We start from the raw sequence: 14,622 nt of genomic DNA, 5'->3' as shown, positions 1-14,622 counted from the left end.
TTCCATAAAATTAATCGATTCTAGACTAATTCGACTCAACATTTCCAAAACACGTATAATTTTTTGGGAATAATCCATATAAACTATGCTATAAACAAAAAATTGTAGTATTACTTACCGAGCGTGCACCGTTCGACAACGCCATTGCTTAAGATTATTTTCGTCGTGGAGTGGTGCATCGCGTGTGTTTCCTGATAAGTTATTTTTCTACAAAAAATTTGCTAAACTTTGGAGACATCATTAATATAAATATAATTTTTATGGCCATTAAATAATAAATGGTTTTTAGTAGGTCCGCTGCTCATTTAAACTCAATGGTTTGTATCCGCTATTGGTCTAGATTCGACCAATCTTGTTGCGACACGAGTTGGCGATGATGTTTTACTGTATTATACGAGTCTCTTTTAGCGTGTTTATACGAATACAATCGCAATTTTTTCACCATGTTATATGAACCCGTATTACATGAACCCGTGTTATAGAGGAGTCTACTGTATATTATCGTAAGCCAGACTTGACTAAATTGATGTCACAAGTTCAGCATCAGGGGAGACATTGATATCAAAGAGGAGAATAAAGTTCATTCAGTTATGTTTGTTTTTATAATAATTAGAATTATAATTTGAATTTTTATGTTTAAAGTTTAAAGTGTATTGTAATTATTTTCTCAATAAAATTTATCTTATTATTCACCAAAAAAAGACTGTTTTTAAAATGAAAATACAACTGACCTGAAAGCCTTCTTAATGCACACATTTTGGTTGATTTTGACCTGCACCCAAAAAAGGTTGCAGGACCCCGGTACAGACATTAACTTGTTAATTTTCATTATCCGTTTTATAAAGAAATTTGCATTTTATAATTTACAATATGTAATTAATTTAATCATTGTGACTTTAGTAATAAACTTGCTTATTTCTGCTATATTATACTTGCTTATTAACTTGCTTATTTCTGCTATATTAAGCTATAAAATCTCATTCTATTTATTGTACTGTATATTCTACAATACATTTTATATTTGTATTGATTTCAAAAATAGAACTCAAATAGTAATTAACATTTTTACAAATCATTTGTCCGCATTAGAATTCTATTTTTGAATTCAAATATTTTATTATCTATGAACAATTCTGCCAGAAGAGGAGTCATATACTATCAGAAGTACTCACAAAATAAATAATTTTATGTAACACCAACAAACAGTTCTCAAATGTTATCTTTCTCTAAATTAGCATGTACAGTTATTTAAGTTTTATTGCTTTCATGGAAACTACAAAGGAGCATTTCTTTATGTTGTTGAAATCTAGAGAACAATGGCAAAGACAACAAGTTGAACTGTTTCTCTTATGATGTTGAAAACATGAAATCATCCCCAAAATGTATTTTACTAAGGTACGATTCCTTTCCAAAGTGTGTTCGACCACTATTTTTCCAAGTAGAAAGAAAGCTTCCAGCAAGACTATTCAGAGACAAGCAGAGAATAGTTGCTGATTGTGAATAAAATGTATATTTTGTACATTTAGCTTTTGTTAAAATCTGTGATCCAAAGATCCTTTATGAACAACTTGATAAAGTTCCATTTCTTACAACAGCAGGTTCCAAATGAAAACAAAGTTGGATAATAAGTTATTGCATAAGGTACGAGGTAAATGTAGATCTCGGGTCAGTGTTCCATACTACAGTTACTCAGGTGGAGTGATTCCAAAAGCAGTGCATTCTTTACTGCAGTGTGGCCCGAAGTTAATTCCAAAACCAAAGAAGGATCTATGTTAATTCCATCTGCTATTGCAACAGTTAAAAATTGTCAGCAGAAGGACTTGGGTTCTCAACTGAAAGTATTCATCATCACAAAGATATCTGGTGCACAGTGTCCACACACTACTCTTCCATCAGGGAGAGAGAAAAGGGTTGTCACACAGTTTTTGAACACTTTGAATCTAAGACTTTTGGTCTTGGACAAAGATAAAAAGTTTTTATTCTGCAGAGACTGACTTTTTGTATAGGGCTAATCATTTCCTGCAGTCGGGACTGGTGTTAATGAAGGAAGATACAACCTCTTTAGTTAGAGAAAAGTAAAAAAGTTGTCACCATGCTGGGTGTAACAGTGTTATCTGGACTTCTAGATATACCAGCCAATGTAGCATGTCCCAGATTATTATTTTTTTTTTTCAGGTAAAAACACACAAGTCTGCCTGGTCACTTTACCCCTAAGTGAATAAGTGCTCCCATCCAATGTATTTCCTAGAAAAAGCACTGCTCGTGTGCTGAGCTCCAATCTTGTCATATCATCATCACCTTTATGGTTAGTGGCATTGGGACTACCTCCAAATTTGTACAGACTTTTCAAAATAGATGTGGTTGCTTTATATCCATCTGTACGCAATTTTGAAGCAGTCATGCTTGCAAACATATTAATCGAGAATAGTTGTTCCATACCACAGATACTGGGGTTGAGAGAGGCACTTTTACTAATTACTGAAAACAATTATTTCTGTTTCAATGGAAACATTTACTTACAAAAGCAGGGAGTACCTATGGGTTCAGCTCCATCGACCACTTTGGCAGAGTTAGTGGTGAGAACCATATAGTTCAAAATTTTCAGATCCCCTCTCATCATACATTCATTATCCTCTTCTATATTTGAAGTATATTGATGATATTTACTAATATGGGAAGACTATAATAGAGAGTTACTGTATACAATCATTGTCGGCTATTTTCCTGACTGTTTTGTTTACTAAAGAGGAGGAAAAAGATACAAAGATCTCCTGGTTTGGATCTGCTCATATATAATCTCCCAACAGCATCTTATTTTCTATATCATAAATTTGATGAATCTCCTTACATCATTCCTTCTACAGCTTTTCAACCCTCCAGGTACAAAAACTCTGCTATTATAGATACATAGGGCAATCTTATATCCACTCAATTGCTTGTAGATGACAAGCTTTCCCTTCTTAAATCAGCAGTTTGCAATGCGGAGTATTCTTTGGCCAAGTTCAAACACCTAGTCAATCAGGTCAAAGGCATGTTATTTCCACGATCCACTTTGTATCATAGGAAGAAGTTGGTTGTTGTAACATCAGCCATTCCATACCTGGATCCCCTTCAATATGTATTTATCAAGTTTTCAAGAAATCTGACTATATTTTGCCACTAGCATCCAGCCCACATTGCATAGGATACTTTGAAATGATAGAGACAAAGTTACACTCTATGAAAAATCTGGGTATGTGTTATACCCTTACAAAATCTGCTAACTGGGTCGAAGCTGTTATATATTGGAACCACCACTAGAATGCTCTACCTTTGTCTTGCAGAACATCGTGATGATGTACATAACAAATGTACAACAGAACTAGCTAAAAAGTGATAGAGTGTAACTTTGAGCTGCTTTGATTGCAAACTTCCTTTCTAAAATGCTGTGATGATTTAAAAACATTTATATGGGAATCCCTTTACATCTCAACAATGTCACAGTGTAACTCACCCATACTAGATATACCAGAATTGCACAGCACTATTTAATCTCAAAGCTGTAAATCATGGTTTGTGATAAAACACCTCACAGTGTCATTGGCACTGTTATAAATTTATTTTTGTTTATTTACTATTTTATTGTTAATTATTTTAATCTAGTTTTATTTTTAATGCTTTTCTTTTACATATAACGTTAGTTTTGTAACATATATACAATTTACAAAATTATACAATGTAATTTTAAATGCCATGTGCATGAGGGACAAATGATTTGTGAAAACATTAGTTCCTATTTGAGTTCTATTTTTAAATTCAAGATGTTTTGTTCTCTATGAACAATTCTATCTGAAGAGGACAGTTATATACTGCAAGTCAAAAGTATTTGCAAAATAAATCATTTTATGTAATGCTGACAGACAGTGATGTATGTTATCTTCCTCTANTTCTCAACTGAAAGTATCCATCATCACAAAGATATCTGGTGCACAGTGTCCACACACTACTCTTCCATCAGGGAGAGAGAAAAGGGTTGTCACACAGTTTTTGAACACTTTGAATCTAAGACTTTTGGTCTTGGACAAAGATAAAAAGTTTTTATTCTGCAGAGACTGACTTTTTGTATAGGGCTAATCATTTCCTGCAGTCGGGACTGGTGTTAATGAAGGAAGATACAACCTCTTTAGTTAGAGAAAAGTAAAAAAGTTGTCACCATGCTGGGTGTAACAGTGTTATCTGGACTTCTAGATATACCAGCCAATGTAGCATGTCCCAGATTATTATTTTTTTTTTTCAGGTAAAAACACACAAGTCTGCCTGGTCACTTTACCCCTAAGTGAATAAGTGCTCCCATCCAATGTATTTCCTAGAAAAAGCACTGCTCATGTGCTGAGCTCCAATCTTGTCATATCATCATCACCTTTATGGTTAGTGGCATTGGGACTACCTCCAAATTTGTACAGACTTTTCAAAATAGATGTGGTTGCTTTATATCCATCTGTACGCAATTTTGAAGCAGTCATGCTTGCAAACATATTAATCGAGAATAGTTGTTCCATACCACAGATACTGGGGTTGAGAGAGGCACTTTTACTAATTACTGAAAACAATTATTTCTGTTTCAATGGAAACATTTACTTACAAAAGCAGGGAGTACCTATGGGTTCAGCTCCATCGACCACTTTGGCAGAGTTAGTGGTGAGAACCATATAGTTCAAAATTTTCAGATCCCCTCTCATCATACATTCATTATCCTCTTCTATATTTGAAGTATATTGATGATATTTACTAATATGGGAAGACTATAATAGAGAGTTACTGTATACAATCATTGTCGGCTATTTTCCTGACTGTTTTGTTTACTAAAGAGGAGGAAAAAGATACAAAGATCTCCTGGTTTGGATCTGCTCATATATAATCTCCCAACAGCATCTTATTTTCTATATCATAAATTTGATGAATCTCCTTACATCATTCCTTCTACAGCTTTTCAACCCTCCAGGTACAAAAACTCTGCTATTATAGATACATAGGGCAATCTTATATCCACTCAATTGCTTGTAGATGACAAGCTTTCCCTTCTTAAATCAGCAGTTTGCAATGCGGAGTATTCTTTGGCCAAGTTCAAACACCTAGTCAATCAGGTCAAAGGCATGTTATTTCCACGATCCACTTTGTATCATAGGAAGAAGTTGGTTGTTGTAACATCAGCCATTCCATACCTGGATCCCCTTCAATATGTATTTATCAAGTTTTCAAGAAATCTGACTATATTTTGCCACTAGCATCCAGCCCACATTGCATAGGATACTTTGAAATGATAGAGACAAAGTTACACTCTATGAAAAATCTGGGTATGTGTTATACCCTTACAAAATCTGCTAACTGGGTCGAAGCTGTTATATATTGGAACCACCACTAGAATGCTCTACCTTTGTCTTGCAGAACATCGTGATGATGTACATAACAAATGTACAACAGAACTAGCTAAAAAGTGATAGAGTGTAACTTTGAGCTGCTTTGATTGCAAACTTCCTTTCTAAAATGCTGTGATGATTTAAAAACATTTATATGGGAATCCCTTTACATCTCAACAATGTCACAGTGTAACTCACCCATACTAGATATACCAGAATTGCACAGCACTATTTAATCTCAAAGCTGTAAATCATGGTTTGTGATAAAACACCTCACAGTGTCATTGGCACTGTTATAAATTTATTTTTGTTTATTTACTATTTTATTGTTAATTATTTTAATCTAGTTTTATTTTTAATGCTTTTCTTTTACATATAACGTTAGTTTTGTAACATATATACAATTTACAAAATTATACAATGTAATTTTAAATGCCATGTGCATGAGGGACAAATGATTTGTGAAAACATTAGTTCCTATTTGAGTTCTATTTTTAAATTCAAGATGTTTTGTTCTCTATGAACAATTCTATCTGAAGAGGACAGTTATATACTGCAAGTCAAAAGTATTTGCAAAATAAATCATTTTATGTAATGCTGACAGACAGTGATGTATGTTATCTTCCTCTATGTTGAATAAATTTTTAAAACTTCAAAAATTGACAGGCAGATTTAAATTAATTGCCCAATAAATGTTGATACTTTTGATGCCTCATAGGCATCAAAAGTTCAATTTTGATATCTTAAAGAGCCTAAAATATTTGAATTTCAAAATTTAATTTTTCTGGTAATATACTTGTCATTCCTTTCAATGCACTGTTTCATCTTTATGTAAAAAGCCTACTTCTATTCAAACATTTCCTGTCAGTGAATGATTGTATCTATATACTAAAGCAACACTGGCTTGACTCAATCTGCATAATCATGAAAAATGACATTAAAAAATGGCTCAGTATTGATTGTATAAGTAAGTGTATTACATACATATACATGCAATTTTTATGTATATGCTACCTCTTTTTATATATAAAGTCTACTTAAAAAGTAGTATTTATAAACTTTTTTGTAATTCAATCATTAATAGATTACAATTTCATAATAGTTCTTTGACAATCAAAATACAAGTTCGCATTGCATATCATCTTTCTTCACAAAATACCAATTTTATGTTATTGATATAAAGCACATTGTACTGTACATCAATTTATAAAAATTAGCTTAAATCTTAACTTTGTAAATTCTGAAAAATCAATAATCTTATTTACAATTTAAAACTTNCCTTAGTCCGTAAAGTTCCCACCTATCGGGCTGCGATTGGCTCATTCCTACAATGTAATTTTCGGTTAGCGTGGAACGTATCTAAGCGTTATAGGGGGGTCTACTGTATTCTTTCCTCTTACCATATGTATCAGGTGTACTAATGTCAAAAATTCTCTCTCTCTCTAAGACCATTACTATAAATATTTTTAACTGAAGAGGGCTTAAAGTAAATGAAACCAAAATGCATTTTGATAATTTATAAAGAAAATAATTTTAAATAAAGGCATTTTATCACCACCAGTTTGTCTTATTATCCTTGGATAGATAGTGGCAATTGAAGCATATTTTGACAAGTGTGTCATATTAAATAGATGTAAACTAACTTTCATAGAAAATATTTCTTCTAAATGGCACTCTCATCAACTAAAGAAATTTAGAAACAAAATTCAAAAGATTTGGAAATGGAAATGTTGAAGAAACTCTAGAATTTTATATATCCACCATACTATGACAAACATGTTATGCTGATTATAAATAACACCTAAATTATTTATGAATCGTTCAAATATTTGCTTATGATCCACATTTAATTTGGAGTTTTATTCCTAAAGTTATTTAAAAAAAAAAAAAAATATTCCAAATGAGAATATTTACAGATAGATTAAATTAAATTCAAAAGTACATTTTTTGAAATTATACCTAAGGCTAATTTTGCATTCTTAGTTTCTATTCATCATTTACACAAAATCTTCTTAAAAACAATATTTCTGAAAGTATAAAATGTACAAACACTTTCATTATCCTCTCTCAGCTGGATTCCTTCTCTCTTTAATAAAAAAAAATTAGGTTGATTGAAACCATTGTTTTTTTACTAAACTTTTCTCCTCTTCAATACAAGTTTATACCTAAACAATGGTATTCTTTTTCAATGCATGCTATACCTAAAAAGAGAACAACATGGTTTCCAATGCTTTACATTTTATATCTTTTTCTATAAAGCTATTACATCAGTAAACTTTTGACAATATTTTATTTCACTTCATTCAATTTTTCATTTTACTCAAATTTTAACAAGGGGTCATAGAAATGTAACAATGAAATAGAAAGATCCTATATCAAACGTCGCAAAGCCCAATATGTATATAAAAACATCAAATGATTGCCTAAATAAATCGAGCTAAAGAATGATCCTATGTTTTTTCAATAAAAAACTTCATGTGACTAAATATTAAAAATATTCAGTATTGGGATATTTTAAAACATCTTNATACTTTGAATTTAGTTGTGGGACTCAAACCAACAACAGCTGCTTACTGTGCGGATATGTTGCCAGTAACAGTACCAGGACCTCCATCCAATCTGCTGAAGGTTCAAGTCCCCATTCAATTATTAATAGTAGCAGTAATAGAGTCTGATATATTAAAGCCAAATGATTGCAGGATTAGAACATAAACAAAACATCTTTAAACCTGATTAATTTCCATTATTTTTGTTTTAATCTGAAATAAAATAAATAAAATAGAAAAAAACAATTTCAGAGAATTAAAAATACTTTTCTATTGTTGTATTCTTTTTATCACATTCACTATATTTCTACCCTTCAATAAATGGTCATTTTAAACCAAATGTCCTGCATACTCTATAGTACTTCTACTTAAAGTATCTCCAGTTGGAAAATGTTAACACAAACTTATTCATGTTACTCTAATATTTTGAATACTTATAAAAATATATCCTATCAGTTCCAGAGTGAAGAAACATTTAGACAGAATACTAAAATATAATATTTTCGGAATCAATATGTTATTCAAATTTTTTGAGAACTTATATTGTGTTAGCTGATTAAATTCACCAGTTGAAATAATAAAATATCAAAATGACATCAACTGATTTTTCTCTATATTGGGAACTGATAAGCTTGTTGCTTTACTCTTCACATGGGTGAGTACATTTGTGACAAAAAGAAGATTTTAAACTAAGTTTCCCTTAAAACTTTCAGATATATCATACATCATTACTATTTAATTTTTTATATTTTACAATTTTGAGATTTGTTTTGCAGTTAATATTAAGTAAATAAATAAAAAAAAATTAATATTTTATTTATATGAGTGCGATAGAGTTATAGCAGAAAAGTATCATTAATCTGATGATCAAAACTGGTTGTTTCAATTTCAAAACAGTTCTCAAATTCTCCAGATAGCATTTAGTCCTTATTTTCACTTATTTTATTCCTTTATGTTTGTTTAACAACATACAGAGAAATCTTAGAACACTACAATCTAAGGAAGATAAAAATATGACCTAAAAATTATATATTATTGGAAGAGGTCATGAAAGCAAGAATGGATAAAATTCATTTGTTAATTTGGACTTCTTTCAAACACTTGATTTGCTTAATTCTGACAGCTTCTGAATGCTTCTTCTCTCATTAAAAGTAATAAATATATTTTTACTGACAAACAAATTGATTTTTTTATTGTTTGTATTGGAAGTTTAAAGCACTGATGAATTTTATGATGGTTGGTCAAAGATTGATCTTTCACAGGGAGTATGTTGAACAGAGGTTCAAAATCAATCTCAATCATATGTTCAGAAAAACTCAAATTTAATAAAAAAATAATTTAAAAAAATATATTATAAAGATGCTGGTTATGAAAAAGAAAAAATTATTTTTTATTCAAATATGTTGCAATACAATTATCTAAAATTAGTAATCTTTGTAATTTCATATTTAAAAAATTGAAAATTTCATTATTTATTTTCAAAATAATTTTATGCTTTATTGAAATTTATAATGAAGATGACTTACTACTGACTTAAAAGAAACAACAAGACTTACTCTAGGTGTATCAAAAAATAATAACTGCTGTTCTTTTGAACTTAAAACAAAATATAGATTTTTCCATTTTCTGTTTCCTTGACCTAAATAAAAAATAGATTTAAATAATTTTTAAAACTAAGTAAATACAATATTAAAATAAAAAAAAAAGTCAGATAGTTATGCTGTAATAAAAATATTCTTTAAATGAAAAAAAATTTCTTAAAAGTATATTTTATTATAAATAGTCATTCAGAAATTTAAAATAAAATTTATTTAAAAGTCATACAACTACACAGAGTAATATGATAATTCTTGAATATTAGAATGAAAAACTGCTAAATGATATTATTTAGTAAAACCAAAAATAAAGTTGCATAGAAAAAAATAAATAATAAAAATAAATGAAAAAAAAATTATGAGCTTTTATAAGAGCAAAAATGAGCTGGAAACAAATAAGAGAAATAAAATCTTACTTTTCTTGTTAAGATAGCCTTTCATACGAATTCCTTTATTTCGTTTCGCTAATCCAGTCTCTCTACTTTCTTTTAACGTAGCATATATATCTTGTGATTTATGCTGAACTTCTTCAGCCTTACTGAGTTCTTTTGATTCATAAGGTGCCTAAATAAAGTTTTATTAAAAATAAATAAAAATTTTACATTTATTTTCTAAAACCATTTTAATGTGTAATCCACATGACAAAAACTAAATTATGTACTGTTTAAATAAATATATTACATGAATAAGAATTTATATTATATAATCTATAGCAATTTTACTATAAAATTTTACTCTATTTTAATTCTACTTTTAAAGATTTACAGAATACTTTGACTTTATTTTCTAATTTATTATTAAGAAATAATAGAAAATATTTATAACTAGCTAAGTAAGAAAAATTAAAACTTATTTGTCCCTAAATTGTGGAATGCAAAAATATCCATTAGAGAAATTGTAGATAACTTTGTTTCTTAGTAGTTGCAACTACTTATCTAAGATTATCCTTTCATCATTATCTTTTATTAAAACAATCTAAAAAATTTGTAGACCTCATTATTAAAACTTAAGAAAAGGAACAATGGAACAATACACTTTTTTAGACATTAAAAATGATACATGGCTCTTTGGAGAAAATGTAAAATTTGGATCTATAATGTAAAAACTGATAAATATTTATTACATAGGAAAAATTTTGAAAATTTAGAGTGACATTAAAGAATAAGCCAAACAACCACCAGATTACAATCAAGCTACTTTTCCACAATTATATTTAATTACTAATAATTTGTCACTAGAGAGGCAATATGCACAATCTCTTATTAAATTAATAAATATTAAGTAATTTAGAATATTCTGGAAGAAAAGAATCTGCCAGGAGTGGGACTCAAACCTGCAACTCCCGCTTACCATGCAGATGCACTGCCAGTTCTGATACCCAAGTCTCCAGTCTGATCTCCTCTTCCAGACATATTTAAATATGGTGTAATCATTCTCAGTTACTTGCAATGCCAATTGGGGACGCCTTCAGCGCCCTTGTCCTATAAACTCTTACCCCCTGAAGACGTCCCATCATATTTAAAACATGTCTGGAAGGAGATATCAGACTGGAGGCTTGGGTAACTGAACTGGCAACACATCTGCATGGTAAGTGGGAGTTGCAGGTTTGAATCCCACTCCTGGCAGATTCTTCTCTTTCAGAATATTCTAAATTACTTAATAAATATAAATTTAATTATAATTATTAAATTTGATAATAGCTGGCACTTAATACTTTACGCTAGTGTCAAATTATTCAGTAATAAATTAAATATAATCTGTGGTAAAGTAGCCTGATGTTAACCAGTGGTTGTTTGGCTTTACAAAATTTATTGAATTTCATGATGTTTGTTTATTTAAAGAATGAGATACTGAAAAATGAAAATCAGGTCAAAAGCTTGCTTAATCTTCAGATTAATTAAGTTCAAAGAGTATTTCTTACACGGCAACAATCAATTTATTATTAAGAAAACTTCAGTGTTTTAATTTTAACAACTTTTTGAATAAAGTGAAAATTTTATAAAGATAAATTAAACTATTAAATTTATCACAAAAATAATATAATTTAATATCTCAATCTCAACTGTACCCCACACACAATGCTTACTCAAGTAAGAAATCCTCTTCCCAAATTGGATCTGGAGGACATTTTACTTGTGTCCTACATACTTTTACTTGATTCAAAGAAATTATGCAAAAAGGATGTGGAACTAGTCTAACAGGCAAACGATGTGCTTCTAACAATGTCAGATGTAAACTACGAACTTCAGTTACATTGTGACTAGGTCCTCGTCCACGAGGAAGTTGTGGAGCACAAAGTGGTTTAATTGCTTGAATCCATTCCTGTAAAATAAGAATTTAAATATTTTTAATTTATCAGATTAAAGCATTAATTTTTATATCAAATCAGTATATGCTATTTAGAAAAAAATTGTTTATTACTGTAATTTCATGTAGATATACTGGTTTGGTTTATATGAAGCAGGTTATACCCATAAGAAGTTGCTAGAATTGAAAGTGTCTTCACAAACCCACAGTAACATATGCTTACTCTTGGAAAAGAATCATTGAAAACCTAAACACTTACAAATATTCAATTTAGAAGATACAGTACCAAACCAAATATATGGCAACTTTGGAACTGCAAGTGGACAAGATTTTTGGAATTTTCTGGATACAGGCTAAATATGTACTTAAAGTAAAAAATGGAAATGGAAAGAAAAAAACATAATAACTGTATTTAATACACCATCTGCCAAACTGTCACAATTTTGTCAAAATGGTGTTGTGTGATGCTTTTGGCAAAACTATGAAGTGGCCTTGCAATAAACCACAATCGTACTAAGGCCTATCAAATTCAACTAGTCAATTTTTTTGTTAATTCCAGATTTCTGGAAGCTAGATATTTAGTTTGGTACATTATCATCTTAAACATTCCTTTTATTTCTGTTTCTTCCATTTTACTTCCATTTGCAATTCATTGAAGCTCTGCTTATAATATAGTCATCCAATGACTATCATTTGCTTCATTTTTGTTTTGTTTATCATATACTATTGTTTAGTGATGTGCCAGATATCTGTATCTGTGGATATCCAAGGGAAGAAAAGATCCATATCCATATTCGTTACTTTTTAGTGGATCTTTAATGGATCTTTTATCTTAATAAATTTCATTACTTATATAAAATTTTAAAGATAGGTAGCAATAAAATACTAATAACTTCAATTCAAATCACTTTTTATTTCTTAAAAATCACATATTTGGCACATTCATATCGCAAAAATTTTATCATGCAAAATTCATTTACTATCATAAAATATCTCCATATTGTCAACAAAAAAGTTTAGTAGTATAGTTTTTATTTTAATTTAACTCAATACTTTCCAAAAATACAAACTTAATCTATGCTATCCCTAAACTATAAACAAAAATACGTGCAATGCAAGTCAAAACACATCACGTTACTAATGCAAAGTGAAAACTATCAGTCCAAGGTCACAAGCACCGATGCCGACTGAATATGAAAGTTGAGATTCGTATCCGCGGATCTAGACACTAATGATCTGTATCTGTGGATATACATTTTTAACGATCCGACACATAACTATTATTAATAAAATACATAACAGTAATATGCTAAAATACACATAAGGAAATTAAATTTAATTATTATTATCCAAAGACTACCTCAAAGATCAATTGTGCAACTCTAATTCACTGTAAAGAATTATGATATAGTATCAGTCCTCAACATATGATGAAATCATATATTGAGGACTGATACTTACTTCATGTCAACTAAATGATCTTAACTCTAATGACACTAGTGTGAGAGATTTAAAGGTTTATATTTCTTCTGTTTTTGCTTTATTAGAACAGAAATTGGCTGTAATAGTGTTAGAACAAAAGAACAATGTTTTATCCAAGCAAACACCTTGAGATAATTTTGTACTAGGTGCAATTTTTTACAATAATTTAGATGACAGTCAATTTTTTTTTCTTAGGAGTTTTTCTTTGGTAAAGATAAGCTTGGCACTTCGAAACAGTACCTACCACATTTTCATTATTGTTTCCTGCAATTTGCTTTGAAGCACCAAGCTTATCTTTACCAAAGAAAAACTAAGAAAAAATTTGACTGTCATCTAAATTGTCATAATTTTATACTTGGGGCAATTTTTTACATCTCGGATGTTTTTGCTTGGATATCAATTATTTTTTGGCCAATGATTATGTTATTACATCAAGATGTAAAACCACAATATAGTTTGGTTGGTGCTTGGCAATGGCCATCAATCAAATGCTTTCAATAGGTTGTGAGTAAAACTGTTATAAAAAGTTTTAATTCACATAAATGAGACTTATTGTTCTGGATAACATTTTAATTAAAAAGATCATTCACTTCAATGCAATTTTATCCTTATGAGCATAAAATTAAGTGATAAAAGTAAAGTAACTCTATGGGGAACCCTCGTAAATTTTGACCTATTGACCCAGAAGTTTTTCCAGCACCTCATTGATAACAAGAAAGGCTTAAGTTTAAAATCTGAGCTTTCTAGAACCAGTAGTTTCTCTAGAAGTGTCCGCAGTGCCTGATGAAGGAAAAGAAGAAAGTTCAGCTTTTTTGGTAAATTTTGCACTTTTTGATTACTTAAATTTCAGTAATTCCTATTTAGAAAAAATTGAAATTTTCCACACTACTTAAGAAAACAATTATCTTTTGAATAAGATATTCAGAATTATCATAATTGTTGGAGTAAAGAAATCAACTCCCAAAAATTGGTAAAGCAGATTTCTGTGACTTCTTCACTTAACATGGAATCACTGCCATCACTCAATTACAATCAATTTCAACAGATTGTGAATTTAGAGATAGGAAACAGTAATATAAAGGCAAGTGTTAAAATTGTTGTCAAAAATCAGCATGCAAGCATGAGAAAATTTTTCTTTTTGGAGTGATAGGAAATTAACTGCAAATTTGTTATTAAAGTTTATGTATTTAATCACTTAATTCCTTGAAGAATTAGATCCAATTGATTAATCTATAAATTATTTAAATTATAAAAGATAGCAATATAAAATGGTAGATGCTAAATTATCTAAATCTA

General features: G+C 29.8%; 1 protein-coding gene across 1 annotated transcript in view; it reads right to left on the bottom strand.

Annotated features, from left to right (window-relative positions):
- The window catches only part of LOC111631484 (ras GTPase-activating protein 1-like), a 97,025-nt gene that overhangs the window by 38,308 nt on the left and 44,095 nt on the right, over positions 1-14,622 (bottom strand). The window contains exons 16-21 of the mRNA XM_023375729.1: positions 11,624-11,859; positions 11,033-11,192; positions 9,954-10,101; positions 9,499-9,581; positions 2,521-2,680; positions 2,209-2,478 (exon numbers count right to left, since the gene is read on the bottom strand). Of these exons, the coding sequence (XP_023231497.1) occupies positions 2,209-2,478; positions 2,521-2,680; positions 9,499-9,581; positions 9,954-10,101; positions 11,033-11,192; positions 11,624-11,859 (1,057 nt within the window). The remainder of the gene's footprint in view (positions 1-2,208; positions 2,479-2,520; positions 2,681-9,498; positions 9,582-9,953; positions 10,102-11,032; positions 11,193-11,623; positions 11,860-14,622) is intronic.

Source organism: Centruroides sculpturatus, unplaced genomic scaffold, assembly GCF_000671375.1.
Source record: "Centruroides sculpturatus isolate CEXI.00-Female unplaced genomic scaffold, Cexi_2.0 scaffold519, whole genome shotgun sequence".
Taxonomy (NCBI): domain Eukaryota; kingdom Metazoa; phylum Arthropoda; class Arachnida; order Scorpiones; family Buthidae; genus Centruroides; species Centruroides sculpturatus.
The sequence above is the reverse complement of the archived record's forward strand: the minus strand, read 5'-3'. Positions and strand labels throughout refer to the sequence as shown.